The 26951-nt window shown below is 54.0% G+C and overlaps 1 protein-coding gene across 1 annotated transcript in view; it reads right to left on the reverse strand.

The window, feature by feature from the left end:
• The window catches only part of LOC117015781 (uncharacterized), a 153680-nt gene that overhangs the window by 57335 nt on the left and 69394 nt on the right, over positions 1-26951 (reverse strand). The window contains exon 5 of the mRNA XM_033094550.1: positions 26764-26881. Coding sequence (XP_032950441.1) covers positions 26764-26881 — 118 coding nt within the window. The remainder of the gene's footprint in view (positions 1-26763; positions 26882-26951) is intronic.

Here is a 26951-nt window from a genome sequence, read left to right on the forward strand (position 1 = left end):
AAGGTGGCAGAATCAGCACAATCAACTGCTTGGGCCTGGGTCCTGTCTGTTCATCTCTGGAAGCCATTTCCAAAATGCTGGCTCTAGGATCTGATGAACCCAAACTCCTCTCCTGGCTCAAACTCAAACTAGCTGTCTGGCCTTGGGCTGGTCACCTACCTAGAGTGGTAGATAAAGTTGGTCCTTATCTACCAACAACTCGTAGAGTTGTTCATTCAGTCGGTCAACAAATGTTTGTTGAGCACCTGTTATGTTCTGGGCGCGGTGCTGGGCGTAAGGATACAACAGAGAACAAAGCAGACAAAAACCCCAGCCCTTGTGGGTAAGTAAAATCTACAGTGTTTCAGAAGGTGATGAGCGCCCAGGGGAACACAAAGCAGGAAAAGGGACGTGGGAAAAGGAACGTGGACGACTGAGCAGGGAGTGGAGGTGGGGGGCTCAGAGAAGAAGTCACATGCAGGTGACACCTAAGGAACGAGGGAGGGGACCCGGTGGACACCTGAGGGAAGAGTATTCCAGACAGAGGGAACAGCCAGTGCAAAGGCCCTGCGGCAGCATGAGCTCAGGCTGTTTCAGAGACCCGGAGGAGGCCAGCATGGCTGGAAGGGTGGAGAGGAGGGGGTGGGAGAGGAGCTCAGATGCTGCAGGGCCTAGTGAGCCAAGGGAAGAACTTGAGAGCTGCTTCTCAGAGCCCTGGGAGCCCTCAGATGGGGAGTGACGTGGCTGACCTCTGGTTGTAAAGGACCCCTCTGGCTGAGGATGCCCAGGGAGTTTCTGGAGGGACTGGACGGAGACTTTTGTGCCAGTGTGAACGAGCGATGATGGTGGCAGTGGAGGCAGGAGGAGGGACTTGGAGGCCCCGCTGGGCCTCAGGGGGCCCAGCAGGAAGTTGGTGGCCAGGCGGCCAGGCCTGGGAGGCTGACTGGTTTGTCCAGCCTGAAGGCTCTGACCCCCACCCCCACCCTGTGCGGGCCTGTGGCAGCCCCAGGGCTGGGAAACGTGCCTGGAATGTCAGCCATGAGGCCCACCGGACAGTGCCCGTGAGACCTTCTGGGGGCTGGGCGAGCACCCTGGCCGCAGCCCTGCCCACACATGGAATTTCTTGGGCCCACTGACCAGGGTAAGTGGTAATTACAGGCCCTGGAGAGAGGGGGAGGGGACCGCAAGCCAGAGCCTCCCCCACAGCCAAGCCCCACTCCCCTTTACTCAGCACCTATTGTGTGCCCAGCCCTCGCCACACACCATCCCATCCGCTGGCACCTCGCTCTGTGCCCGTGGGACCTCCAGGTGACCCGTCGCAGATGGGGAAGTTTGCCAGAGGCGCGCGGCAGGAGCCCAGACATGCACTAGCTGAGATTCGCACTAGGACCCCACACTTGGCACACACTGGCAACAAACTGCTCCAGGGACGTGGGGGGGGGAAGGGGAGGGGAGTGACGAGGAGCCCTGGACGGGGAGCGCCCTGCGCTGGCCCTTCTCGGGCCTCAGCCTGCTCACCTGATGCAGGAGGTTTTATTCATTCATTCATTCATTCCTCACAACTGTTTCCTGGGCACCTACTCCGGGGCACAGCAGTGAACAAAACAGACCGAACTCCCCGCCTGGGGGATGGTGACATCCCTGTGGCAGGAGACAGACAAGACACAGAATGAACAGCAGCCATGGGGGCAGGAGATGGAAACTTGATTTGGGAGCCTGGGCAGCTGGGGGGCTGGGGCTGCCATCCCTGCAACAGGAAGGACCCCAGCTTTGCGGAGGGAGCAGGGGACTCTTTCAGGCATGAGGCTCACCCAGGGTAATGGGGAGCAGCTAGGGCCCCACACCCCTGCAGGGAGTCCATGCACAGGTAGCCCTGGAATCTCCCCGCGGGATGAGGTTCTGTCTGCAGACCCCCCTGACCTTCCCAGGTCGCCCCCCAGTGAGAGAACTCACTGTTCTTTGCTCTGCCCTGAGCATCGCACTGGGGACCCTGGAATCCCAGAGTGGGGGGTGGGGGCAGAGGGGAGAGGGCTGACTGTGTGTCCTTCCCACCCACCTGCCTGCCCCGCCAGTCAAACAGGGCTGAGGAGGACCACAGCCCGTTCTCCACGCCTCTGTCCAGGCTGCACCCATTGCCCTCTCCACCACCTACCCTGCCACCCCAGAAGCCCTCAGACTTGTGGGCCCCACAACTGGGAGCTCTGCTCTGGTCCCTGTCACCTCACACTCCCCTAATCATATCGTCATCACTTGGTTCTCTGGTTCTAAGTTCCCATTTCACAGATGAAGGAACTGACATTCTGAGAAAGGGGGCAGGTTCCCAAGGTCACAGACCAGGTCAGTGGCAGTGCCAGGATTCAGACTCACGTGTCTCTGATTCCAACACTCTGAACGTGCGAGGGGCACATCTGCTGTCTTAGGTGGGCGAAGCAGCTCTGAGACGAGGATTGGAGTGCAAGTAGTTTGTTTGGGAAGTGATTCCTAGAAGCACCCGTTAGGGAGTGAAGAAGTGAGACCAGAAGGGGAGGGAACAGGTTGCCTCTATGTGCTCAGCCCCCGGGGCCTCTGGGAGAAGGAGCAGAACAGGCCGAGCATTGCCCACATCAGGGGCGAGGAAACGGGGTATTTATGCAGTAGTTCCCACCTCTGTTGCCAAGGGTCTCTCACTCCGGCCCCCCACTCCTGCAGCCAGAGGAAGCCCTTGAGCAGTGGCCTCAGGTGCGAGCTCCCAGGTGGGTGATGCCAGTACCTGGTACCATGGTCATCCCAGAGGCGTCTTCTGTTCCTCTCTCTTCCCCGCACTGCCTACCCTGGCCCTGCCCCAAACCTTGTGACCTAAACACACAAGCCTGAGAATTCAGAACTGGCACAAATACTAGGAAAACTGAGGCCCAGAGGGGCCATCCAAATGCCATGGGCTGCCCAGCCAGAGAGTGCCACACGCACCTCCTTTCTGGGCCTCCACTGCAGATCAGTGCTGGCCCTGGGAAGCTGCTGAGATGCATGACCTTGGGCAAGTCCCTCCGCCTCTCAGAGCCTCGGTTTCCTCATCTGAAGAAAGGGATCATAAAATTTTTCTCATTTTTTTTTTTTTTTAAATTACCCTACCCCACAAGGGTTTTACGGAGATTTAATGGGACACTAGATATAAAGGGTTTAGAATAGCACATGTCACATAGTAGGTGATCATATAAACATGTTTCAATGAGATGGAAGCCACTGGCACATAGAAGCCACTCAACAAATAGGAGCCATTATTATTAGAGTCGTCGTTGTTGTTTAGGAGCCTCTCCATAACAGCCTGAGCCCAGGCCTGCTCTTTGGGGACAAGAAGTTGGCTGGGCACCTGCCCGATTTCCTGGGACCCCCAGCTTCTTGCTCAAGGCTGTCTAAACTTTGGGGAAACAGAGGAGGGGGAGGAAGGGCGGGGTCCTGGGCCAGGCCAGCTCGCGGTAACTGCAGGCAGTGACCTCGCCTGACAGCCCCATTCACCCATCCACCCATCGGCCATTCCACACAGGGGACGCCTCGTCTTGCACAAGACAGGAAGGGGGAGGCCCGGGGTGGCAGAGGCGAGTGACGCCAGGACCCCATGTCCACGCGGCTGCAGACAGGATGGGCAAGGAAGGCCCCAGCCAGGCTTCCTGTGTGCTGAGTGCACTGGGCAGAAAGGAGAAGTGGGGTGCATGGTCACAGGGAGATCTGGGCAGCACCCTCCCCTACCCAGCCCAACTGTTCCGCCTGCCCTTTCTGAGTCAGGGGCCCTGAGTTCAAATCCCACCTCTGCCATCTCCCAGCTGCATGACTTTGGAGAACGCAGCTCTCAGGGCCTTTCCCAGCTGCCGCTGGGGAGCCTCACCTCCAAGCCTCCCAGCCACTTTGGGGCATTGTCGTCATCATCCCTATTTCACGGGGAGAGGACAGGTCTGAAGACCAACTGCGTGCTAGAGACACAAAGATGAGGCCATCGTGCCCGATATTCCCAATTCTGGGCCCACAGCAGACATTACTAATCAATTACAGTCTCCCTCCTGGGAGCCCAGATGCAGCCCCAGAACCCTGCTCAACACAGCTCTCCAACCACCGCCAATCTGAGCACCTGAGGCCTGAGTAAGTAAGGAGAGTACGTCTGCCTGCTCCCTCCCAACAAAGGGGCTGCCCTCTGGCAAGCTACTTGTGGGTACTTTTCTGTCATCAGGGACCCTGAAACATACCTACCCCTGCCACTGGACTCTCAAGGCCCTCTCAGGAGACAAACCTGATCTGGGGAAGGTAGTAAACATCTGCCGCCAGTGGTTTGGCAAAGTGGCTCATGAATAGCCCATAGGGCTGGAGGAGGGGAGCACTGCAGCAGCAGCGTTTGGTGTGGGGACCTGGGCAAAGCCTGGGCTAGTAGGGAGACAGTAACAGTCACTGGGGCTGGGTGTGCCCTTGCAAAAGTGGGGGGGGGGGTCCAGGGCGGGGCAGGGAAGGGGCCAGGGAGAGGAAAAGCCAGATCACCAGCATGCTGTGGGCTCCACCAGCGGTGCCAGGGAAAGTCCAGTGACCCAGAACCCCGGGGTGGATTGTGTAAAAGGAACAACGAAACCGAATGCAGAGCCCTGGGCCTTCTGCCAGCCCTTGCCACCCATCCCTGTATCACTGCCACCACCCTGCTCATCATCGTCGCTCTCCAGGACATCTGCTGTCATTTCCAGCCGGGTTCCCTGCTTAACCCTTGTCCCCGACAATCTTTCCACGTGGCAGCTGAAGAAACCAAAAATGTCTCTCCGACCCAGCCATCCCCCTGCTGGGACCCTCCAGTGACTGCCCATCATGTTCAGGATAAAATCCAATGCCCGACCCTGGCTCCCAGCCTCCGACGCCACCTCTACTTCTTGCTCCGGCACTCAGGCCTCCCCGGGAAGACCAGCTTCTTTCAGTTCCTGAAATAAGTCAACCTGATTCCCACCTTCAGGCTTTTGCCCTCGCTCTTCCCTCCACCTTTAACACTGTTCCCCTGTATTTTCCCTTGGTGGCTGTGTCTCATCACTCAGGCCTCAATGAATGTCCCCAGGACCACCCCAGCCACCTCTCCTGCTGCGCTCCACCTCACCCCTCTGGGTACGCCTTTGATCTGTGTCCGGAAGTATCTACTTATTTGTTGACTTGTCTGTCCACCTCCCTCACCAGGACGACAGCTTCCTGGGGGCAAGCACTGGGACCACCCTGGTCACTGTTATGTCCCCCCAACCTGGCACACGGTAGAAGCTCAACAGATACTTGTTGAAAAGTGACTGAGAGGAAACAGCTTAAATCACCCAGGGGGCTCTCGCTGGGATCTTTGGAGTCCCCATTCACCCAGCCACCCTGGGAATGATAGATGGGCCCCCCTCGTGAGCCAGCCACCAACCGGTGCAGTGCTCCAGGAAAATTCTGATTCCAGAGGGGAAAATGATTGATTAGTGATATCTGCCACAGACCAGGCAGGGTGGTGGGGGCGGGGGGGGGGAGGGAACGGGCGTTTGCCAGCACCTGTGTCTGGTTTGTTCACTATCGTCTCCACAACACATAGGAAAATGCCTGGAACACAATAGGTGCTCAATAAATATTTGTTGAACGTCAAATACACGGGTGTTTTGTTTTGTTTATCTAAGTGGCTACTCCTTTTAGGAAGACAAACACCTTTAGCTCATTCAACCAGCAAACATTAGCCGGCCATTCAGTGAGGCCCCACTGTGTGCTAATCCTGAGAACAACCTGGCGAGAGGTTCTGATCCTCTACTTACAGAGGAGGAAGCCAAAGTGCTGGGACTTGATTGAGGTCACCCAGCTGGGTTCAGGTGACCCCAAAGTTCTCCAAGAACCAAATCTTGCATCCTGAGGGAGGAAAGTGAGGCCTCCCCAGGCTCCAGCCCTCCCCAGGGCATTCCTCGTCCCCTCCCTAGGGTGTAGGGATGAGGACAGGCGGCCTTCGCTTCCCTTTTGGGGCATGTCACAGGGCTGTGGTTAAACGGAAGCGGGGCCCCTGCCCATCCCAGGGTGCAGGCCCCCGAGGGCCCCACCCTCCCCATTCCCAGCCCAGACTCTTCCCAGCTGATCACGGGGCTGTCAGTTCCTCGTTCCTCTTTTCTCTGGGCAGGAGGAAGCGGGTGGGGTTATGGGAAGACCCAGACTCAGTGTCCTCATCTGACAAGTGGGTTCAACCCTTGGCACCTTCAGGAGTTAGTCTTCAGGAGTGGTGGAGATCATGAAAGATACCAAGCCAGGGTGTGACCAGGAGTCAGGTAGGAAGGCAGAGGCGGGCAGAAATGCCTTGTAACCCCATCTCCCACTCAGACCCTCCCAAGGTTCCCCACTAGCCTCAGCATAATCCCAGGCTGCTGCCCCTCAGCCTTCCTTGCTCCCCGCTCACCCCTCACCTCCCAGCTCCAACCACATGGTGTTTTCGAGTCACCGACTCACTCTGCTCCGTGCCACCACTGGGCCTTTGCACATGCCGTCCCACAGGCTGGGAAATGGGTTCCTCCCTCCTTATCTGGTTGGCCTCTGCTTCCCCTTCAGCTCTCAGCTCAGCTTCTTCCAGGGGTCATTCCTGAGCTCCCCGACCACGTCAACCCTCCTCCCGTTCCCCGCCCTTAAATCACCTTGGACTTGTCAGTCCCAAACTGACATGTCCGAGGGTGATTAGGTGACGGGGCTGCGAGGTCCTTGTGGGCAGGGGTCCTTGTCTCCCCCGCACCCGGCAGAGTAGCTGCTCCATGAATATTTTTGAGTGAATGAAGAGTACACGCAGAATGAATGGAGCCCCACGCAAGTCACACCCTCTCCTCTCCCACATCCTGCTGTGGCCGTGGGCTGGGTCCCAGCCCCGCCCTGCCCAGACCCCCTCCTCCAGGATGGCTGCTTCAGCCACCCGACTCCTGGTCCCCAAAGCGCTACCTCCCTCACCTCTCACAGCCTACCTCTCCTGGATGGAAACCAAAGGGATGAACCTAAACCGTGGCTTTCAGATGGGGTTCCCTTGGGCCTGGTGTTCTAAGGCCGGGCCTTGGGGTCGCCCTAGACAAGAGGTGACGAGGTGCCGGCCAGGAGGCCTCCACCCCAGAGATCAAGCAGAGCAGCCCTCCCTCCTTATCTGTTATAGTCTGGGCGGTACAACTTAGGCACTTGGACAGGAATTCAACTACACATGCTCAGCAAAAAGGAAAACTGTCTCGAAGAGAAGAGCCCACTGCCTGGTAGAACGCCAGGAGGGGGAGCAGTTCCCCCTCAGTCGGCGTCAGCCCCATTTCCACACTGTGGCCCACAAACACAAGCCAGGCCTCCCCCTGGGTGGGACCCAAGGCTGGGGGCATTGGCGGGCTGAATTTACGGAGAGCGAACATCCGCCTGGGTTGGAAAGGGTTGTGTCCTTCCTGTGGAATCCCCAAGAGGAACTTGGCCGTGGTCGATTTCCACCTTACGGGCCGGCTGTAGAGCTCGCCTGGGGTGCTGTGGGCCACCGCACTGGGGCCGCTGCTGCACAGTGGGTACCACAGCTCAGAAATGACAAACAAACAGAAACCATCGGACAAGATGTTCCCAAAGGAAGCACCGAGGGCGGACTGAAATTCCTAAATTCCTTTCCTGCCCAGTGTCACTTCCCAGACTCCAGGGATGAGGGTCCAGGCTACAGGGCCTTTTGTTCCTGACAGGTGGAGGCTCAGAGATCCTCTCCCCACTGCCTGGGGCCGTCCCCCGACTCCCAGCCCAACGTCCAGGCAGCGCCCCTACAATGGGAGGACCGTCAGCCCTCGGCCGCGGTTATGTCACCATGGGCTGCAGCACTGCAGGAACTGCCAACACTATCGCCAAGCACAGTGTTTTGTGTGCCTACTGTGTGCTGAATAAGACGGTCCCGCTTGCTGGACCTCACCTCACAATGGGATCCACGTGTGCACAAGACACAGAACAAATGACCCAATAACTGAAAGAGAGAATGACAAGTGCTCAGCAGGAACTAGATCAGGGTCGGGACGGAGAATGATGGAGGGGTGCCTGCAGGTGTGGTCTTGCAGGCCGCTCTGAGGAGCACAGCCCTGAGTAAGGAGAGGGCGCAGGTCACAGAAAGATCCGGAGCAGCGCTCCAGGCAGAGGGACCAGGGCAAAGGTGGGGAGTTGGCAGGGAAGGGCAGCTTGGCGTGTTGTTTAAGGAAGGGCAGGTCAGGGTGGCCGGAGGGGAGAGGACCGGAAGGGAGAGGAGGGAGGGTGTGCAGGGGCCAATCCCCTGAGGCCTGTGGGGTAGGAAGGACTTTGCTCTTCTCAGAGGGAGGTGGGAGCCACAAGACAGCTCTGAGCAGGGTGGGGGCATGAACTGACTGCTGCTCTAACAGGATTCCGCCAGCAACTGCAGGGAAGCCTAAGGCAGGGAGGTGGGCATGAAGAGGGACCAAGTGATGGCAGAGGACGGAGGCGTGTCGGATTCTGAGCTAGAGCCCGGGGTTTGCTGATGGATTGGATGTGGAGAGAGAGAGAGAGGAGTGGAGAACGAGTCTGGGGTCTGAGGCCTGGTCCACCGGATGGGGGCAGTGCCACTTTCTTAGCTGGGGAAGGCACGGTGGGGAGGGATTCAGGGACACTCGTGTCTCTGATTTGGGCAACTGAGCAAGAGGGAGACCTGGGAGAAGGAAGTGGCTGGGTTCTGGCAGTCCGCGTGGCCTGGGGGACAGTGGGGACACGGCCAGGGTCTGGAGAGCTCTCATAAAGGCATGAGGGACCCAGTGCAGCTGAGCTCACCAGGCATGAGGTCACATAAGGGAGATGCAGGCTTCACCCATCTCAGGGCCAGTGGTGAAGCTGGAGGAGGAAGAGCAGGGAGGAGTCCCAGAGACCCGGCATCTGAGGTTTGGGAGGAGGGTGCTTAGAGTGGGGGAGCTCTGAGCATGGGACCTGCAGGTGGGGTGTCAGTGAGAATGGATGGCGGCTGGCCCAGCTGTGTCCCCTCATAGTCATTCTTTCTTTGGGAACATAGAAAGGCTGACACCTGATTGGTCTAAGTCAGCCCTGGGAATTCCCTTTTGGTTTTAAAAGTGGACATGTAACTCCTACATTGTCACATGGGATACCAGAAGCAGTCTACTGGGACTTTTTTTTTTTTTTTAAAGATTTTATTGGGGAAGAGGACAGGACTTTATTGGGGAACAGTTTGTACTTCCAGGACTTTTTTCCAAGTCAAGTTGTTGTCCTTTCAGTCTTAGTTGTGGAGGGCGCAGCTCAGCTCCAGGTCCAGTTGCCGTTGCTAGTTGCAGGGGGCGCAGCCCACCATCCCTTGGGGGAGTCGAACCCGCAACCTTGTGGTTGAGAGGACGCGCTCCAACCAACTGAGACATCCAGGAGCTCAGCGGCATCTCAGCCTAAGGTGCCGTGTTCAATTTTAGTTGCAGGGGGCGCTGCTCACCATCCCTTGTGGGATTCGAGGAATCGAACTGGCAACCTTGTGGTTGAGAGTCCGTGCTCCAGCCAACTGAGCCATCCAGGAGGTGGCTCAGCTCAAGGTGCCGTGTTCAATCTTAGTTGCAGGGAGCGGAGCCCACCATCTCTTGCGGGACTCGAGGAATTGAACTGACAACCTTTGTGGTTGAGAGCCCACTGGCCCATGTGGGAATCGAACCGGCAGCCTTCGGAGTTAGGAGCATGGAGCTCCAACCGCCTGAGCCACCCGGCTGGCCCCTCTACTGGGACATTTGGGAAATGTTTGCCTGCCTGATAAGAGAGTAAGATTTGGACCAGAAAGGTCCCTTTTTCTGGCCACCCCCTTCCCTTTCTGGTTAGGATGTGGTCATGTGGGAATTGATGTCTGGTGCCACAGCAGCCACTGGGACCCATGAGGAAAATAAATGTGAAGAGATGCCAACTGAAAACCCAGCTAACCGATCCTGGAACAGCCCCGCATGGAACTTTCTTGTTCTAAGATTTGATTCAATGTCTTTACCCTTTCAGGCATGGAAGATGGCCTCATTGGGAAAAGAAGAAAATAGGAATGAACCCTGAGACAGGGAGAGGATAGAGAGGGGAGGGGTGAGAAGGCTGGAAAGGGGTCTTTTCGAGAGAATTGCATTGGGGGCAGCTAGCTCCTGGGAGAAAAAAGCATCACTTTGCAGACACTTCAACCCTCACCCGGAAGTCCCGGATGCCACGGATAAACGCACCTAATGCTACAGGTGAGGAAAAGGAGGCTCAGGAAGTGAGCGCTGCCCCAGGCCACATAGCGGAGAATGACTGCTGGGGCCTGCAGCCATGCTGATTACCTCCCACACAGGTGCTGGGGCTTTGCTGGGCCTCAACTTCTTCAGCTGCCAGGAGGAGTAAGAACAGCAGGTATCGTGAGTGTCCAGGACCCACGGGCACTCAGCAAAGGGGCCGAGACGTCCTGCGCACTCACAAGCATCCAGGCATGGGGACTGGGTGCCTGGCAGGCTCCACAGTGTGAGTTACTGTTTCTGCGAACAGCAGGTGCTCCACAAGAGGGGTTCTCATTCACGGAGCACCAGCTCCCATAGGCCAGGAACATGTCCACTCCTGGGTATCCACTAACTTGTTTCATCCCCACAACACCCAGGAGGCCTCATCTGCTTCCCAACTCCTGCTTCCTGTGAATCATGTTCACTGAATCACCCTCTCTCTACCGTGGCCCTACTCTGACCCCACTGTATTCCCTCCACCTCTGCTTGCATACCTCCTGGGACAGGCAGCTCACCCTCTGAGGGCCATACTTTCCAAGTTCTTTGTCCCTAAGCGCCTCTTTGGGCCTCACTCTGCACATCTATAAAAGGGTATTAATCACAGTCCCACCTCCTAGGCTGGCTGCGAGCACCCAGGAAGGCCCTGGGCACAATGCCTGGCCTGTAGTTAGTGCTGGATCAGCATGAAGTATAGTTAGTAGCCATTATTGTTACATGTCTCTTGCTAGACCCCTGGATCTGTCGGGTTCGGAAGCTGAGGTGTCTGGAGCGTCCCGGAAGAGGCGGCGGGGGGAAGCACTGCGTCTCCAAGCCACCTGGTTCTGTGGCTCCCAGCTCCAGCTCACCCCACCCCCCACCCCGGGCCACCACCACCTCTGAGGACCCATTGTTCCTGGCTGGCTCAGCTCCAGCATCCTGGCCCTGCCCAGGCTCCTACTTCCCTCCAGGATCCCCCGCCACCTCTGGGGCTCAGGCTTCCCTACAGGGCCCTGAAGAGGATGCCAGACGTGGTAGCAACCCAGCCGTGAGAGCATAAGTTCGAATCCCAGCTCTACCACTTCCCAGCTTTCTGACCTTAGGCACTTCCCTCTAAGCCTCAGTCTCCTCATTTGTTTAATGGGGTGGCACGACCTCACAGGCTGCATGAGGATCCTGTGTGCTTGAAGATGGCAGGGTGCCCAGCATGCAGTAAGCTTTAGGGAACTTTAGTCCCATTTCCTCTGCTCAAGGACAGAGCCAGGAAGAACAAATGCAGGGGCGGGGAGGGGGCAGCAGACCCTGAAGACAGTGGGGTGGGGTGGGGTGGGGGTATGAGCAGAGCACTGAATGAGGAGTCCAAGGCCAGGTCCTGGCTCCAACTGTCCTGTGTGACCTCAGGCAGGCTGTGGACATCTCTGGGTCCCAAGTGAGGGAAAGAAGCTGGGATCCTCCTCTCTCCCCAGGAAGCAAAGGAGAGGGGCGGAGCCAAGTTTTCTTTTCATTATTTTATTTTCAGCACAAAGGGCTTGAATGAAAACCAGCTGCAGGGACAGAGAATCCTATTGTGAAGGCGCCAGAGACTCCCGGGCAAGCGGAAGAGACAGCCTCTGGGGTGTTAGGCTGGGTAAACAGAGGCTGGGGTACTGGCCAGGGACACTGACAGGCAGGGGACAACTGAGGGGTCCCCTACCCCTCCCTCAGGGTGCTAGCCTGGGAGGCTGGGGCCTTCCCTCAGGCATCTCCTGCTCAGCCACGGTCTCTGTATCCAAGCATGGGTACCTGCCTCTCAGAATCTCACTTTCCTCATCTGCAAAATGGGTACAGTGGCAGCGCTTTCCTTTCAGGTAGGGGTAGGTGTGTTGTTACAGTCTGAGGCCTCTGAATCCTCCCCCCACCTCCCTCACACCACGTCGAGAAAGAGGCGGCGGGTGGGGGATGGGGCATCAATAGTGCCAACTGCTTCGAGGCAGAACCTGGCCCTTTATTCATTCAGTAGAAAAGAAAGGAGGGAAACGGACATTTTCTGACTCCTTGCTGTGCGCCCACTCACTTGATCTCACAACTCAGTGAGGTCCCCATTTCCAGAGGAGAAAAGTGAGGCAAGGAAGCAAGAAGGTCTGTGTGATTCTAGACCCTGAACCATCGCACCCCCGCTCTGCTGAGGGGATGCAGGGACCAGCCTTGGAGCGCCTCTTCCAGACAGGGATGACACACACCTGCCCGTCAGCGCTGTGGGGAGGAGGGCACACACTTGGTTGCCTGAAGCCTGGCCGGCTGCGAACACTCCTGCAGGCTGGCTGTTACTCTTACTCCTATCATTACTGCTATCACAGGGACACGCCCCCCAAACCTGCGAACCCCAGTACCTACAGTTCTTCCTGTAACGAAACACGCCTGCCAAAGCCTCAGCAAGGGGCCCTGACCACCTGTTTAATTATAATCTTTGGAGAAAGGAAAATACCCCCACGAGCTGAGCTGCTGTGGGGGCCACCAGTGCGGCTGCAGCCCGTGGGGGGTAACCTGACGCCCCCTTGGCCAACCCCTCCCCCAGGTCTTTGTCTGAGTCCTGCCCAGATTACCCTCCTATTTTTCCAACCTCAGACTAGGGCTGGCATGAACTCAATGCCCGGCATTGTCCTGGGACCAGGCCCCCCAGGGCCCCTAGTGCTGCCTCATCCTTCCTCCAACTGGGGATCCGGCCCCCAGGAGGCGACTCAGGGGAAATCAGAAACCCAGCAGGGCAGCCGCCTGTGCCCTGGGTCCTAGGCTTCTTGCAGGTCACCTCATCAAGCCCTTACAGCTTCACTGCATGGAGGGGCTCACGCTGTGCCCATTTTCCAGGTGGAGAGACTGAGGCTTAGGGAGTCAAATCATTGTCCAAGTTGATTCAGGTGGAATTGACTGAGCCCAGGTCAGGATGAATCAGGACCTTTTCCCAGGAGGGGACCTGGATACCCTGGGCCCTCAGCTGGAGCCAAGCATCAGGGACCTTCTGGGGGAGTGACAGCCTATCGGCAGGAGGCTCCTTCCGGGAACTCCACAGACTAGAGATGGAGGCAACCTGAACCAGGGGGCAGAGGACATCACGGCTAAGGCTCAGATTCCCCCACGACTCCTCCACGTCCAAGTCCAGCTCTGGCCCCTGTTTTGCACAAAGCCCTGCTCCTCTCTGAGCCTTTCCTGAACTATAAAATTAGCTGGGGAGAGGATTCACGCCATCAGCTATGGGAACCACTTAGCAGGTAGCAAGTGCCCGACGAACAGGAGCTTAAAATCCAGAGCTTGAAAATGGCAACGCTTCCCAGCATGCACATAGCAATCTAGGAAAGAGGAACGACGACAGCGCCTCTCTCTCTCTCTCTCTCTCTCTCTCTCTCTCTCTCTCTCTCTCTCTCTCTCTCTCTCTGTCTCTCTCTCTCTCTCTCACACACACACACACACACACACACACACACACACATCGCTATGCCACCCACATCCACGGGGCCAGAACTGAAAATAGAGCAACACCAGGGGTGACCACAGTCTCGCTTCCCCGCCACTCCAGCTGGCTGTAAATTGGTGGCATGACCTCCCTGTCCCCTGCAAATCTCTACCTGCCCTGCCCTGGTCTGTGCCTGGGAAGCTGACCTGTGTGGAGGCCACCAACTCTGCTCTCAGCTTCCTGTGAGGGTCCCAAAATTGAGTGTAGCCAAAGATGGGAGCGTAGAAGGAAAGTGGGACAGCCCCGTCCCTGCTGTGCCCCCCAGGCTGGAGATGTCCCTCCGGAGGGTCTCAACTCCTGCCAGGGCCCTCTCCACACACCCCATCCCTGCAGACGTCTGCGCCCGCTGACAGCAGCCCTCTCTGCGCCTTCCCTCATCGGTTCCCTTAGCCCTGCCTACTCCTTCAAAAGAGTAGTCCCTTTTGTAAGTTCTCCCTGAGGTCACCAAAGCACCCTTGTTTGAGAGGGGTCAGATTCCTGCCACACCCTGACTGCTTTAGATCCGAAACAACTATGGCAAAATGTTAAGATTTGACAAAGCCGGGTGACAGGGACCTGGGCTCATGAGACTATCTCTTCTGAAGTTCTAGGGGGTTGAAATGTTTCCTAAAGGAAGCAGGACACAGCAGAAAGAAAGCACTCTCAGCAGCGGAGGCCCGGCCCATCGGGAATCCTGGGTGAACGCCCTGAGATCGTGCAGGTCATGTGGTCTACCCCCAGCCTTAGGTCACACTCACGCACCCTTCCCTCCTCCGGGGCCCCTTCCCACCTTTCCCCTTGGCTCACACCTCCCTGCAGGAAATGAGAACCACGTGGGGGATCGTGGTAGAGGGGCCCAAAGGGACCCACCTCACAACTGGGGATGGGACACTAGAGAACACTCATTCTTGGGCGTCCCTCTTCTCTTCCAACCTCAGTTTCTCCATCTGACCAGGCCCTTGTCCAGACCTTGTTGCACAGCATAGTTCTGGGGGGGTTCATTTTGGTGTGTTTGGGGTTGTTTTGTTTTTACATCTCCATACACAAGGACTCAATCTGTGGCTTGTCACACATGCCTAATCGAAATCATTTTGTGTGCACGCTTTTGATTTGGCGTCTGGCCTTCTTTTTTCGCTTTTCCTTTTCTGCAAAAGCCTTCTCTCTCCAACTGCTAACACTTGAGAATGGGTTCTTACATATTTTTCTGTAAGCGTGAAAATCCTATATAGATTATGCCTGGACAAGGGGTTTCTTTATCTGTCATTCCTTTTACAAATCAGGATCACACTGTACACCCTTTTCAGCATCTTGCTTTTCTTATTCAAGAATACCCACACAAGGCAAGAACTTGTACTCAAATGTTCCTAGCAGCATTATTCCGATCGCCAAAAGGTGAAAACAGCCTCAATGTCCATCAGCAGATGAATGGAGGCACATAATGTGGTCTCTCTACACAATAGAACATTATTTGGCCATAAAAAGGAAGGCGGTGCTGACACATGCTACCCATTAGACGACTCACTTCTCATCCCCGCCTTCCCCCAGCCCCTGGCAACCACTATCTGCTTCAGTCCCTATGGGTTTATCTATTCTGGATATTTCATGTAAATGGAATCATATAATATATGGTCTTTTGTGTCTAGTTTCTTTCAATTGGTGCAATATTTTCAAAGTTCATGTCGCATGTGTAATTAAGAATGTTTAATCGACAAACAAAAAAGATTAACCATGCAAGGTATCTAGGAAAACTGTGAACCATTCCTTTTAACAGCCGCGTAATAGTCCAAAGTGTGGACAGACTATTGGAGTCACCTGTTGCCCCAAAATGATGAATGCTGAGTTTTCATTTTGGTTCTCTTTTTGAATTTCCTTTCCTTTTGGTTTCTAGGCGCATGTAGGCACTTTACACACAGTATTTTATTTCATCCTTATTCCAATCCCATGTTTTCTCCCATTTTTCAGATGCGGAAACTGAGGCCCAGAAAGGAGAAAGCCAGGAAGTGACAGAGCCAGAACTCCAAGCCAGGCGTGTCTGCCATTAAAGCCACACAGCCCTGGGCCCACTCCTTGCTGGGGGGCCAGCAGGGAACATACTGACCCAGGTACCAGCCCTTGGGGAGCTGGCATTCCCGTGGGAGAGACAGACCAGAAACAAGATCAGTGACCTCTGTGGCCTATTCCCAGATGTCAAGGTCACATGCAGAAGTAAAGGAGAGCAGGGATGGAGGGGAGGTTACAGATAGAACAGGGCAATCAAGATAGTCCTCGCCAGGAAGGTGATATTTGGGCAGAGACCTGAAGGAGGGAGATGCGAGCGCTGCAGTTTTCATCCAGTCGCGGGGACAGTGTTCGGAGTGGAGGGAGGGCTTCGTCCTGAGAATAACAGGGGGCCATGGAAGGATTTGGGACAAGGCAGATTGGAGGTTAAATCTGGGTTTCGAAAAGCTTCCTCTGGCTTCTTCAAGTGGGGGAGAAGGAGCAGGAGAGCATGTCAGTGGGGGCTCAGGCAGGGAGGGGTTGTCATGGAGATGAAGAGAAGCTGTCTGGTACTCCGATGGCTATTCTGGGGGATGGGGACAGGCCCTGCCCACCTCCCCTCCATTTAGGCACCCTTGAATTTAGTCACCCTTGGAGGAAGCCAGCTCCCAACCTCCCCAGAGAAAGTGTCAAGAAGGGAAGAAGAACTTTGCTGACTCACGACCCTGGGCCTCCCAACTTCCCTCTGGGGGAGACGTAAGCTCAGATGATAGGGTAGGGAGCCCTGTGGGGGCTGAGAGCGAATAAATAAAGTAATTACAACTGTGGTAAGTGATAGAAAGTGTTTAACAGTGTCACCGGACTTGTGAGGTATCATCAGGGAGGGCTTCCTGGAGGAGGTGAAGTTTGAGCCAGAATCAGAATAAGCAGTTTAATTAGGCCAAGGATAGAAGGAAGAGCATCCCAAACAGAGGGAACCGCATGTGCCAAGGCCCTGAGACTAGAAGCAGCTTAGTGAGTTCAAGTTTATAAAAGGAGGCTTGGTTGGGCAGAAAGAGCCCTGCATGCAGAGCCCAGGGCAGACAGTGGCCTAAGCCAGGCAACACACCCAGCCTGGCCCCACACGTGGTCAGCTCCTGGCAAGGATTGCTGCTGCTGCCGTGGACATTGCGTTGGTGAAGTTCCCCCACCCATAAACTTCTCTGAGCTTCACCACGAGCCAATAAAATAATAAGCATATTTGGAAGAGAAATAAAGAAGTCCCAGAAACTGTTATTCTCTTTGGAGAGACAAGGAAAGTGGGGCCCGGAGAGCAGAGAGGTTATCACGCCACAGGAAGATTGCTGAGCGTCTGCACGCCCAGCGCCAGCCTCCCTGGCTCCCGGCCTGCTCCTCGCAGGACTGACTTTGTCACACTTGGAGGGGGCCCCTTTGTGGGGCAGTTGGAGAGGCAGAAAAGTGTTCTATAGCAGGAGCTGGCCCACGGCCTGTGGAGGCTAGAGGAGGGGATGACAGAGAGAAGAGACAAATAGAGGAGAGACAGGGAGAGACACGGAAAGAGAGAGTGACAACAAGACAGAGACAAAGAGAGGAGGGGACAGAAAGAGGAGAGAACAGAGGAGGGAAGGAGAGGGAAGAGGGGAAAAAAGGCAGGCGGAAGAGAGAAAGATACAGAGAAAGACAGGGACCAAAACGCAATAAGACAGTGATAAAAAGGAACATGCAGAGAGACGGAAGGAGAGAGAGAGAGAGAGAGAGAGAGAGAGAGAGAGAGAGAGAGAGAAACGCCTCTGGGTGGGCAGGTAGGGCAGAGACAGCTGAATCTCAGTGCCTCCGAGTCTCAAACTCTCCATTTGCTGGAATTTTAAAAACATTGCAGAGATTCCAAGGTCTGATTTTAAATCACCAATGCTCATTCATTTGCCAAGCACACATTGAGCACTTACTGCACACTGCATGTCAATACCGTCCCAGGCGCTGGGGCCCAGCCCCCGGGCCTAGCCCTCCTTCCTGGGGCTGACCCCCCGGAGGGCACATGGTGTTCTCCGGGGAGCAGACCCACGAATGTTTCTCCAGTGACAGGGGCTTGGAGGGTGGAGGGAGGGAACTGTGAACAGATATCACAGAAGATTCCCCTCCCAAAGGGTGCGCAGGGCAGGCTGCTGGGAGCTGAGCTGAGCCTCAGAGAGAAGGGGAGAAACAGCTGTGTATATGCGGCAGGTAGAGGGGTCACAGAGCTGGGGACGGAGGCAGTGAGCTCAGATCCGTGATGGGGTCCCATCACGCCAGGCCTTGGAGAACCTCGGAGAGCCTCTGAGCTAGGCAGGGCCCAGAAGTGCTCTTGAGCAGGAGAGGGACATGGGCTGACTTCATTCTAAAGCGCTCCTCTGGTTGTGTGTGCAGAACTGACAGCCGGACCCGGGTGGAAGCAGGGAGCCCAGGGAGGAGGGATCGCAGTGGTCAGGGCAGGAGAAAAGGGAGTGGATCAGACAGCATCTGGGGAGGTGGGGAGACAGAAGGGGGCGGGCCCTGACGCGCTGCCCTGGAGACAGGGAGAGGACTGCAGGTGGGACGGGCCCTATTTTAAGGTTCTCATTCTCAAGCACTTCATGCACCCCCACCCCCCACACCCCTTCAGACTCAAGGAGCTGACCCCTGGCCTCCATGCATTGCAAACTACAGAGAATTCACACATTTTCAATGGCCCCAGTCTGGGCACTTCCTTCGGATGAAGAGTTTGTAGATGAAAAAGAACGGAGGAGAGTTGGGCAGAGGAGGGGAGGACACACAAACACCCACCCGCCCACTCACCTCCCAGAACCCTCAGAATGATGGGGTAGCAGAAAGGTCTCCCACGGCGGTGTTAGCTAACGCTACAGTGGTGATCATTTTACACTGTGGAAGTGTATCAGTTCCACACGTTGTCCACCTTAAATTTGCAGTGTGACGTGTCAGTCAGATCTCTGGGAAGCCGGGAAAGAAGAAGAAGAAGAAGAAAGGCACTCCACAGTGGGACAAGGCCCAAGGGCCATTGCCTCTTTAGGAAACACTAGAAATAAGTGATTCATTCCTACCAGAAATGAGAAAAACACATAATAAGAGCAGTCACTGCTCCTGCATACCAACAACATGCCAAGAGCTTCCCAGATATTATTTCTATTTTTATAAGTTGTCATTGTGTTGTTGGGTTAAAAATTAAGACTCATTGTAAAAAAATAATAATGACGATGATGAGAGGGAGGACAGGAACTCTAACATTATGGAAATAAATAACTCACTCTCCTCTAGTCACACTGGCCTTTTCACTGCCCCTCAAATACTCCAGGCCCAGGCCTGTGCCTGCCTCAGGGCCTTTGCACTTGCTGTTCCCTCTGTCTGGAATGTTCTTACCTCAGGGAGCCAGCCACGTGGCTCATTCCCTCCCTGCTCACAGAGAAGCCTTTCCAGACCAAGCAGCAGCCCCTCTGACATATCTACAATTCTTCTTCACAGAACTTAGTGCCACCGACATTATGTAGTCTGCCAGCCACCATTAGAATGTCAGCTCCATTATGGCGGGGACTTTCATCTGTTTTGTTCACTGCTAAAGCGTATGCTCTGATAACTCCTGGTACACAGTAGGTGTTCAATAAACACCTGTACAGCTGAATAATAAATAAGTGAGCGAAACACCTCTCTTCTCAGCTAGACCAGGAAGAGGAGTTCTCTAAGGGCAGCACTGGGTCTCACATGTGTCTGGTACACAGCAGGCATTTGTGGAATGAATAGATGGATAGTGGGATCATTATAAAATGAGAGGTGTCAAAGCAAAGAAAACAAGAAAGAGCAGGAAATATTTATCGAAATTTCCGGATTGCCTCGCCTGTCCTTAGCCCATCCCAGGCATTAGTACATTTCATCCTCACAACAACCCCACTAGGGAGGTTTTGTTTTAAGCCCATTTTCCAGATGAGGAAACTGAGGCGGAGTGAGGAGAAACTATTTTTCCCAGGTCCCACAGCCAGGAAGGGGCAGGGCTGCACTGAAAATCAGGCGCGAGTGCCTCCAAAGCCAGGGCTCCAAGCTGGAAGCATCCGGCCCACTCATGCTGCCAACAGAAGCCAAGCACCGATTATGAACCAACTAGTGGAATGTGAGCTTAGGGATATCAGGCTTTCAACGTTTGTAAGAGAGATTGGGTATCCACATTTTTACATGAAATCTCTTGTTCTTCAATGTTCACTACCAAATCAAAATTTTAGAAAACACTGTGCAGGTTAAAGAAAGTACATCTGAGGGTCGCTAGTTAGAGACCTTTGGCCTAGGATTGGGATTTCTGGGAACATGGACATCACTGAGGGCGGGGCAGGCAGAGAAGGCTTCCTGGAGGAGGTGGAATGAGGCTGGCCTTGGGCCTGAGGAGGTTGTAGCCAGTCTGAGAGGAGGAAGCCCTATATGAGGAAAAGTAGGCGGGGCCTTGAGCTGCCCTCCGCTGCCTCCTGGGGATCAGGGCAGGCTCCTCCCAGGCTCCCCACTGAAGAAGCCCAATATGTCAGATGGGACTGACCCAGGAACACCTGGGGCAGTCAGAGCACCATGGCTGCCTGTCCTCTCCCTCCACTTGCTTCCTTACCATCCCCCTGGGATCTGAGCTGCCTCAGACATGTTTCCCAGAAGACTCTGTGTCCCCGCAAATTTCTCAAGGGGCCAGCTAGAGGCGGGTATGGGAATGACCCAACACGGTGGCTGGATGGACTGGTACCACCATATGCCTGAGCTCTGCCATCCATTGGTCATTAGAGACAACAGAGCCTAACACGGAAAATGTCTGAGATCTAAAACCCAAATGTATTGGCTTCAAAGGAAACCATGGCACTTAAGTTAAATGTCTTTGAAATATACTCATAATACTATATCAACCAGTCGACTGTAAGGCAAAGTTGTTTTGTTTTGTTTTGCTTTTAGTTGTATATAAAATCTATTCAATGCAAGGTGTAGATGCATTTTAATGTTTGACATGATTGAGCCTAGGTTTGAAACCTACGTCACCAGTTACTAGCTGGGAGACTTTGGGAAAGACACTTCACTTCTCTGTGCCAACATTTTCTCATCTGTAAAATGGGGTGAAGGGGAGTAAGCAGGGTCTGGGGCTATCACGCAGCTTAAAGGAGATAATGCACTCAAACATTTAGAGAGCACTGAGCACTTAATAAACAGTTAAGTCGTAGCGATCATTACCGTTGTCGATACAGAGATACAACACTATTTCAAACCGCGTGATAAAAATAATGGATTCTGGAGACATCAGTACGAACTTCTGTCTAGTTAAATATAGATATGGGTGGTTACATATATATTTATAGACATGTGCATACACATGGGTTGATATAGACACATATACACACACATATATTTCTTTGGTCTGTCAGCTGAGAAGGCCTACAAGAAATGCCACCCACGAGCAGTGGGCACACCTGACACCCAGATCTTCTAATACGATTCTCAGTAAAAGGAACCAGGGCTCCGTGGAGAATGACTGATTCTAAGGCTGGGGCAGGAAATGTACAAGATGAGCCTGAAGTATCTTGTAGTGATGAAGTAAGAAAGTAGAAGGTGGCGGGGGAGGATGGGAGAGAGAAAAAGAAGAAGAAAAGGAAAGGAAAGGAAAAAAATGGAGAGAGGGAAGAAGGGAGGGAGGGAAAGAGAGAAAGAAAGAGTGAAGGGAGGGAGGGAGGAAGGAGAGAGGGGGGGGGGAAGGGAGGGAGAGAGAAAAAAGGAAGAAAGGAAGAAAGGAAGAAAGGAAGAAAGGAAAGAAAGGAAGAAAGAAAGAAAGGAAGAAAGGAAGAAAGGAAGAAAGGAAGAAAGAAAGAAAGAAAGAAAGAAAGAAAGAAAGAAAGAAAGAAAGAAAGAAGAAGAAAGAAAGAAAGAAAGAAAGAAATGAAGGAAAAGAAAAGAAAGAAAGAAAGAAAGAAGAGAGAAAGGGAGGAAGGGAGGAAGGCAGGAAGGAAACCCATATTGATAGAGGTATGTCAAGAGGCAAGGAGGCCAACTGAAAGAACTCCAATGGTCAAAGTTGGAACAATTTGAGCAATAAAATTAAGTTGTACTGAATCATAGCCCCAAGTATAAGTAAAATAAATATCGCTGAGTCCATATGATATATGTAAAAGATTGAGTAAACAAAGAAGCGAACACACACAGACATACGTAGGGAAGAACAGACAGCGCTCCCACGCAGAACTCTAAATCATCTTGCTGGGGAGCATAATTCCCTACTCCTCAGGTTGGGGCTCCACAGAGTGACTTCCTTCCGGAGAGGACAGTATGGAAAGGGGATAAAAGCGGAACTTCCCAGTGAGGAAACCTGACAAACACTCCCTGAGGCAGGTGATCAAGGTCAACACCACAGTGCGGTCATACTGCTCGTGCATCCCCTTGACGTGCTGCGAGACAAACGACACTTCACTCGGAGAGCTGCCTCCCCAACGCCCATAACGTCAGTCGAACCAGGAAAGAAACATCAAAGTCGTCCAACAGAGGAGCAGCCTAGGAAACAAACACCTGCCCAGTTCTTCTCATAACTGTCAAGGTCACTGAAAACAAGGAAAGTCTGAGAAACTGTCACAGACAAGAGGCGCCGAAAGGGGCATTTCAACAAAATGCGAAGTGGAATCCTGAATGGGATCCTGGAACAGACAGAGGACAGTCAGTAAAAACTAAGGCAATCTGAGTCAACCACGGACTTTAGTTCATAAAAATGCATGAACACCAGTGCATTCACTGGAACAAATGCACCACGCGAATGTTAAGGCGTGAATCACAGGAGAAACTGGGTGTCAGGGGCTATCTTTTCCATTTTTCGGCAAATCTAAAAGTGTTCTAAAAAATAAAGTCAGTTTTTAAAAACTAGATTATTTTTCCAATGTACTTTTTTCCACACTCTGGAACGACTTGTTCCGAACCTGGCTGACCCACCTTGGATATCAGAATCTTTATGGTTCTGCGCTCCATTCTGTGTGTTCTGGACCTCTCAAGTTTCCAGATCACGGCTCGGTCACCGCTAGGTCGATGGGAAGTGGCCCTTATGGAACCCTTTCTGTGTGCAAACTGGGTCTGGAGCCAAAGGACCCGTTCGTCTGACATGGGAGTCGTCCTTTGGTTAATTCAATCTGTTTAGATGCCTGTTGTTTACCTCGAAACCCAGCAATTGCCATCGTGGGGTTGAACCCTCAGGAGTCATTACTAACTCTGGGTGAAACGTCTTTCTTCCCTTTTTTCGAATTCTACGACCTCGAGAGGCAGGGGTCCATCAGAGCAGTGGTCTGAGGGCTCCACCAAGACAGCGCCCACAACAGAGAACTTTTTGGGGGCCCACCGCTTACTGGACTGCCATTTTGAACTCTACTGGTTCACAATGGCAGTTGAGTAAGGGATGGGCCCCAAACCTCTCGACCCCTGCCCCAGGTCTCCCCGCCGCCCCAGAGGGCAGCTGACTCTGTCTGGGAGGAAAGAACAAAGGGGAAGCACATAACAAGACACCCATTTCTCAGAAAGTCTGGGTTGGAAATCAGGGGTCTTGGGTTCAAGTGCTGCATCTGCCTCTGACTCATAGTGTCACCTTTGGCCATTCACTTCCCCTCGTCTGGACCTCAGGTTCCTCATCTGAGAGTCAGGGGTTTGGACCAGCTGATCACCCAACCCTTCCCCCACTGACACGATGCTGCTGAAACCAGAGCGGGTGGTATGACTCCCCCTCCCCAGCCCACCTCACTCTTCCAACAGGCCCTGAAGTCCGGAGACAGAGACGATGGCTGCATTCGCAACTAACAAACGCTGCCTTTGTATCTAACAGATGGCAATGACCTGTTACCTTTGTATTTCTTTATAAAAGAAAGGCTGGGGGTTTGGGGGGATGAGGTGCTTTTCTTTGAGATGCCGGACCCCACGGGCCCAAGCTCTGGGTGGAAAGTGAATCAGCATGAGTTTGCACTTTGCATATTGCAGTCACTCATAACTTTGGTCTTTGTTTATCATGATGACCATTGGAATAAAATTCGAATTCCTCGTCCCGCTTCCATTTCCAGGCCCTGTACATCCGCCCCCTCTCTCCGAACCTCTCTCTGGCACTGACTCTGTTCCAGCCACAGTGGCTGCCCAGCTGTTCCTTGAAGCCACCTAACTTGTTCCTCCTTTACAGCCTCTGCCTTTGCTGCTCCCTTCACCTTCAACACCCCTTCTGGGTCACACCTGCTTCTCAGGGAGACCCTCTCCAGCCACCCTATTTAAAGAAGTCCCTGGTCACTCTCCATCACACCTCCCTGCTTATTTCCTTCGGAGCCTTTACCATGGTCTGAAATGATGCTGTCTGCTTACTTGTTCACTCTCTGTCCAAGGGCAGGGATTTTGTCTGTTTTGTTCTGTGGTGTGACCCCAACATTCTGCCCCCAGCCAGACACATAGTAAGGTCTCGGTAAATCCTGGTGAAAATAAATTAGACTCACAGAAACCCTAAGCAGTGGCCTGGTCTGCAGCTAGAACAGCCGGCCTTTATTGAGCAGCTACTCTGTGCCAGCTACTGCGCTACTATTTCATCCCCGAGGCAGGTCTCCATCTTGAACACAGTTAGGGGAATCCAGTGTTTGGGCTTCTTCTACCCCACCAGGTTCCGCAGTGAGAGAGACACAGGGAGGGGCCGAGCCCTGCTCCCCATGCACACATGCACCCCTTGTCTAAAGCAGCACCCCTCCTCAGCACCTCCCTGTCCCCACCGCCTGGTGGAGCCCCTGGGGCCAAGATCGGAGCCGGTTGTGCAGGCAGCCTGGTCTTGTGCCAGTCGGTGCCAGGAACCAGTTTGGGGAGCAGAGTCTGGACCAGTTCAGGGAAAGGTGATAAGGGCCAGCTGCCCCCAGTGGGCTCCAGATGTTCACTGGGGCATGGAGGGTGGCAGGGCAGGGTGCCTCTGGGAGGCCAGGGGCTCGGGTCCCCACCTACCTACCCCTAGGGGTACAGCTAACTTTTGGGGCCTGGCCTAGCCCCTCACTCAGTTTCATGCTGTCAGCCTGGCAAAGGTCAAATCCTTCCACAAGCCCTCTCCAAGCAGCTCAGGCCCAGCGCTGCGTGGTGCCTGGCATAGAACTAACCTTGAGCCAGCCCTTACGGGCCCCCACGGTGGGCAGGGAGGTGGACAGGTGAACAAGAGCCAAAAGGCAGCCTATAAGCTCCTAGTTCAGATCCCTCCTTGGACACTTGCTAGCTGTGTGTCCTTGGGCAAGTCTCTTAACATCTCTGGACCTCCATCTCTGACAGGTGGGTGGTGCTGCTAACTCTAATGAAGGCTCCCCACATTCAAAGTCAGTCTGGGGACAGGGAGGAAAGAGAAGATGATGGGGAGCAGGACAAGTTTCCCCCTGAGTCAGGGAACCCCAAGAAGTTGCCTGTCCAGCTGGGCCTGGAATGGTGAGTGGGATTTGAGCACAGAGAAGCAGAGAGACGGGCGGTCCGGACAGAAGGCACAAGCATGGCGATCAGTGGGCGCTCTGCCCAGAACGCCTAGTCTCCCCCTTAGGTCGCAGCTCAAATAGCCCCTCTTCAGAGGGGCCTCCTGCTCACTCCCTGCCCTCCACCACGGCGGCTTAGTTTTCTCCTTGTACTTCTCACAGTCTTATTCATCTGTTTATTATTTGTCTCCCCTACCAAGTCCCCCCAGGGCAGGGACAATGTCTGTCCTGTTCCTGGCTCTGTCCCAGAGTCTAGCGCAGTACACACTGAGCACGATTTGAACAAGTGACTCCCCCATCTGTGCCTCAGTTTCCTCATCTGTGAAATGCGAGTCCTGGCAGCACCCGCCTAAGAGGGCTGTCGTAAGAATTAAATGAGTTGATGTTTGTAGAGCCTTAGAACAGACCCTGGCTGGTAGTACGCGCTCTGACTGGTGTGTACATAAAAAATACGATAAACACATTAAGAGAATTAGGGAGGCAGAGATTAGAAAGTCATGATTTTGTAGATCACCAAATTGTATAATCTAGTATGCTGTGGTTTATATTTATATTTCACTTTCTAGTTTACTTTTTCCTGACTTTTTATTGTGACAAATTTCAAACCCATAGAAAGGCAAAAAAAAAACAAGTGCAACGAACGGCTCAATTCACCAGTTCCTGATTTTTCCGTCTGTGTGTTTTCCCTCTCGCTGGATAGATGAGAGAGATGAATATTTATACTTTTATTTTCTTGTCTTGTTTTTTTTTTTTTTCTAACCCATAGGGGAGCAAGTTGAAGACACCAAGATAATTTACCCCTAAACTCTTCAGCTGCTGTGGTTATTTTTAAAATCTCTCACTCCTTGGATGTATGAATTCTCTGGAACCAATTGTAACGGAGTCCCTGATCTTATAAGTGTAATTCTACAAATCCGCTAACCCCTGAATCCCTGAACCTGGAAATACTTGGTTCTAGAAATCGCCATCTGCTGGTTCTCTGAGTCCACACTTGACTGAGGTTTCTCTCTCTCCCTCTCTCTCTCTCTCTCTCTCTCTCTCTCTCTCTCTCTCTCTCTCTCTCTCATCAGCAAGGCTGTGAGCCTGCTGCTTCCAATCCAATCCCACTCACTAGTGCCTCTGAGCCCTGATTCCCACTTCCCAGAAGCCGGTGTCCGGGACTGAGGAAGGGGAAAACCCAGCCCAGGTCAGCTCCCTACGTAATGCCAATCCCCAAGGATGCCAAGTGACACAGGGGCCTGGGACACGGGCCCAGGGGGGAGACCCTGGCCTGGCTGCACCCCATGGTGCCCAGGCCCTCCTAGGCCAGCCCCGTGAGGGGCAGACGGGCAGCCCCCACCCCCACGCTCCTCGTGGAGCAATCCTCTGAGTCACCCCCACCTCATGACTCGCCTGCCCTCCACCACCAAGGACTGTAATTACGGCCGCCGCCTCCTGCGAGGCTGGGTCTTATCGGCCCATGGGAGCAGGCGAAGGAGGGGGACGCCCCAGAGGTCCCCCACAGACGCAACCAGGCCTGGGGCTGGTGGCACGCGATCCGGGCGTGCCTCTGCCATAGGTGGCAGCTGCTCGAATCCCAGAGGTTCTCTTTCGGCTCCCAGAATTCCCATTATCCTTTCCCCGAAACTCTGCCTCCAGTTCCACCGTTCGAGCCCTTTTCCTGCTAAAGCATAAACTGATCACTCACCAGCTGTTCCGAGTGGATTTTTCCAAAGCCCAGCTGGGGAACCAGCTCTGTGCGGCACCCCAGGGGTCAAGGAAGACTCAGGGGAGAGCTGCTTGTCAGGCACACCTTGCAGTGGGTGCTGGAGACGGAAGGAAAGACAGGATGTTGGTGGAGGGACAGTCCCAGGGACCCGTCTGAAATGGAAGAGA

Source organism: Rhinolophus ferrumequinum, chromosome 23 (genome assembly GCF_004115265.2).
Source record: "Rhinolophus ferrumequinum isolate MPI-CBG mRhiFer1 chromosome 23, mRhiFer1_v1.p, whole genome shotgun sequence".
Classification (NCBI taxonomy): Eukaryota; Metazoa; Chordata; class Mammalia; order Chiroptera; family Rhinolophidae; genus Rhinolophus; species Rhinolophus ferrumequinum.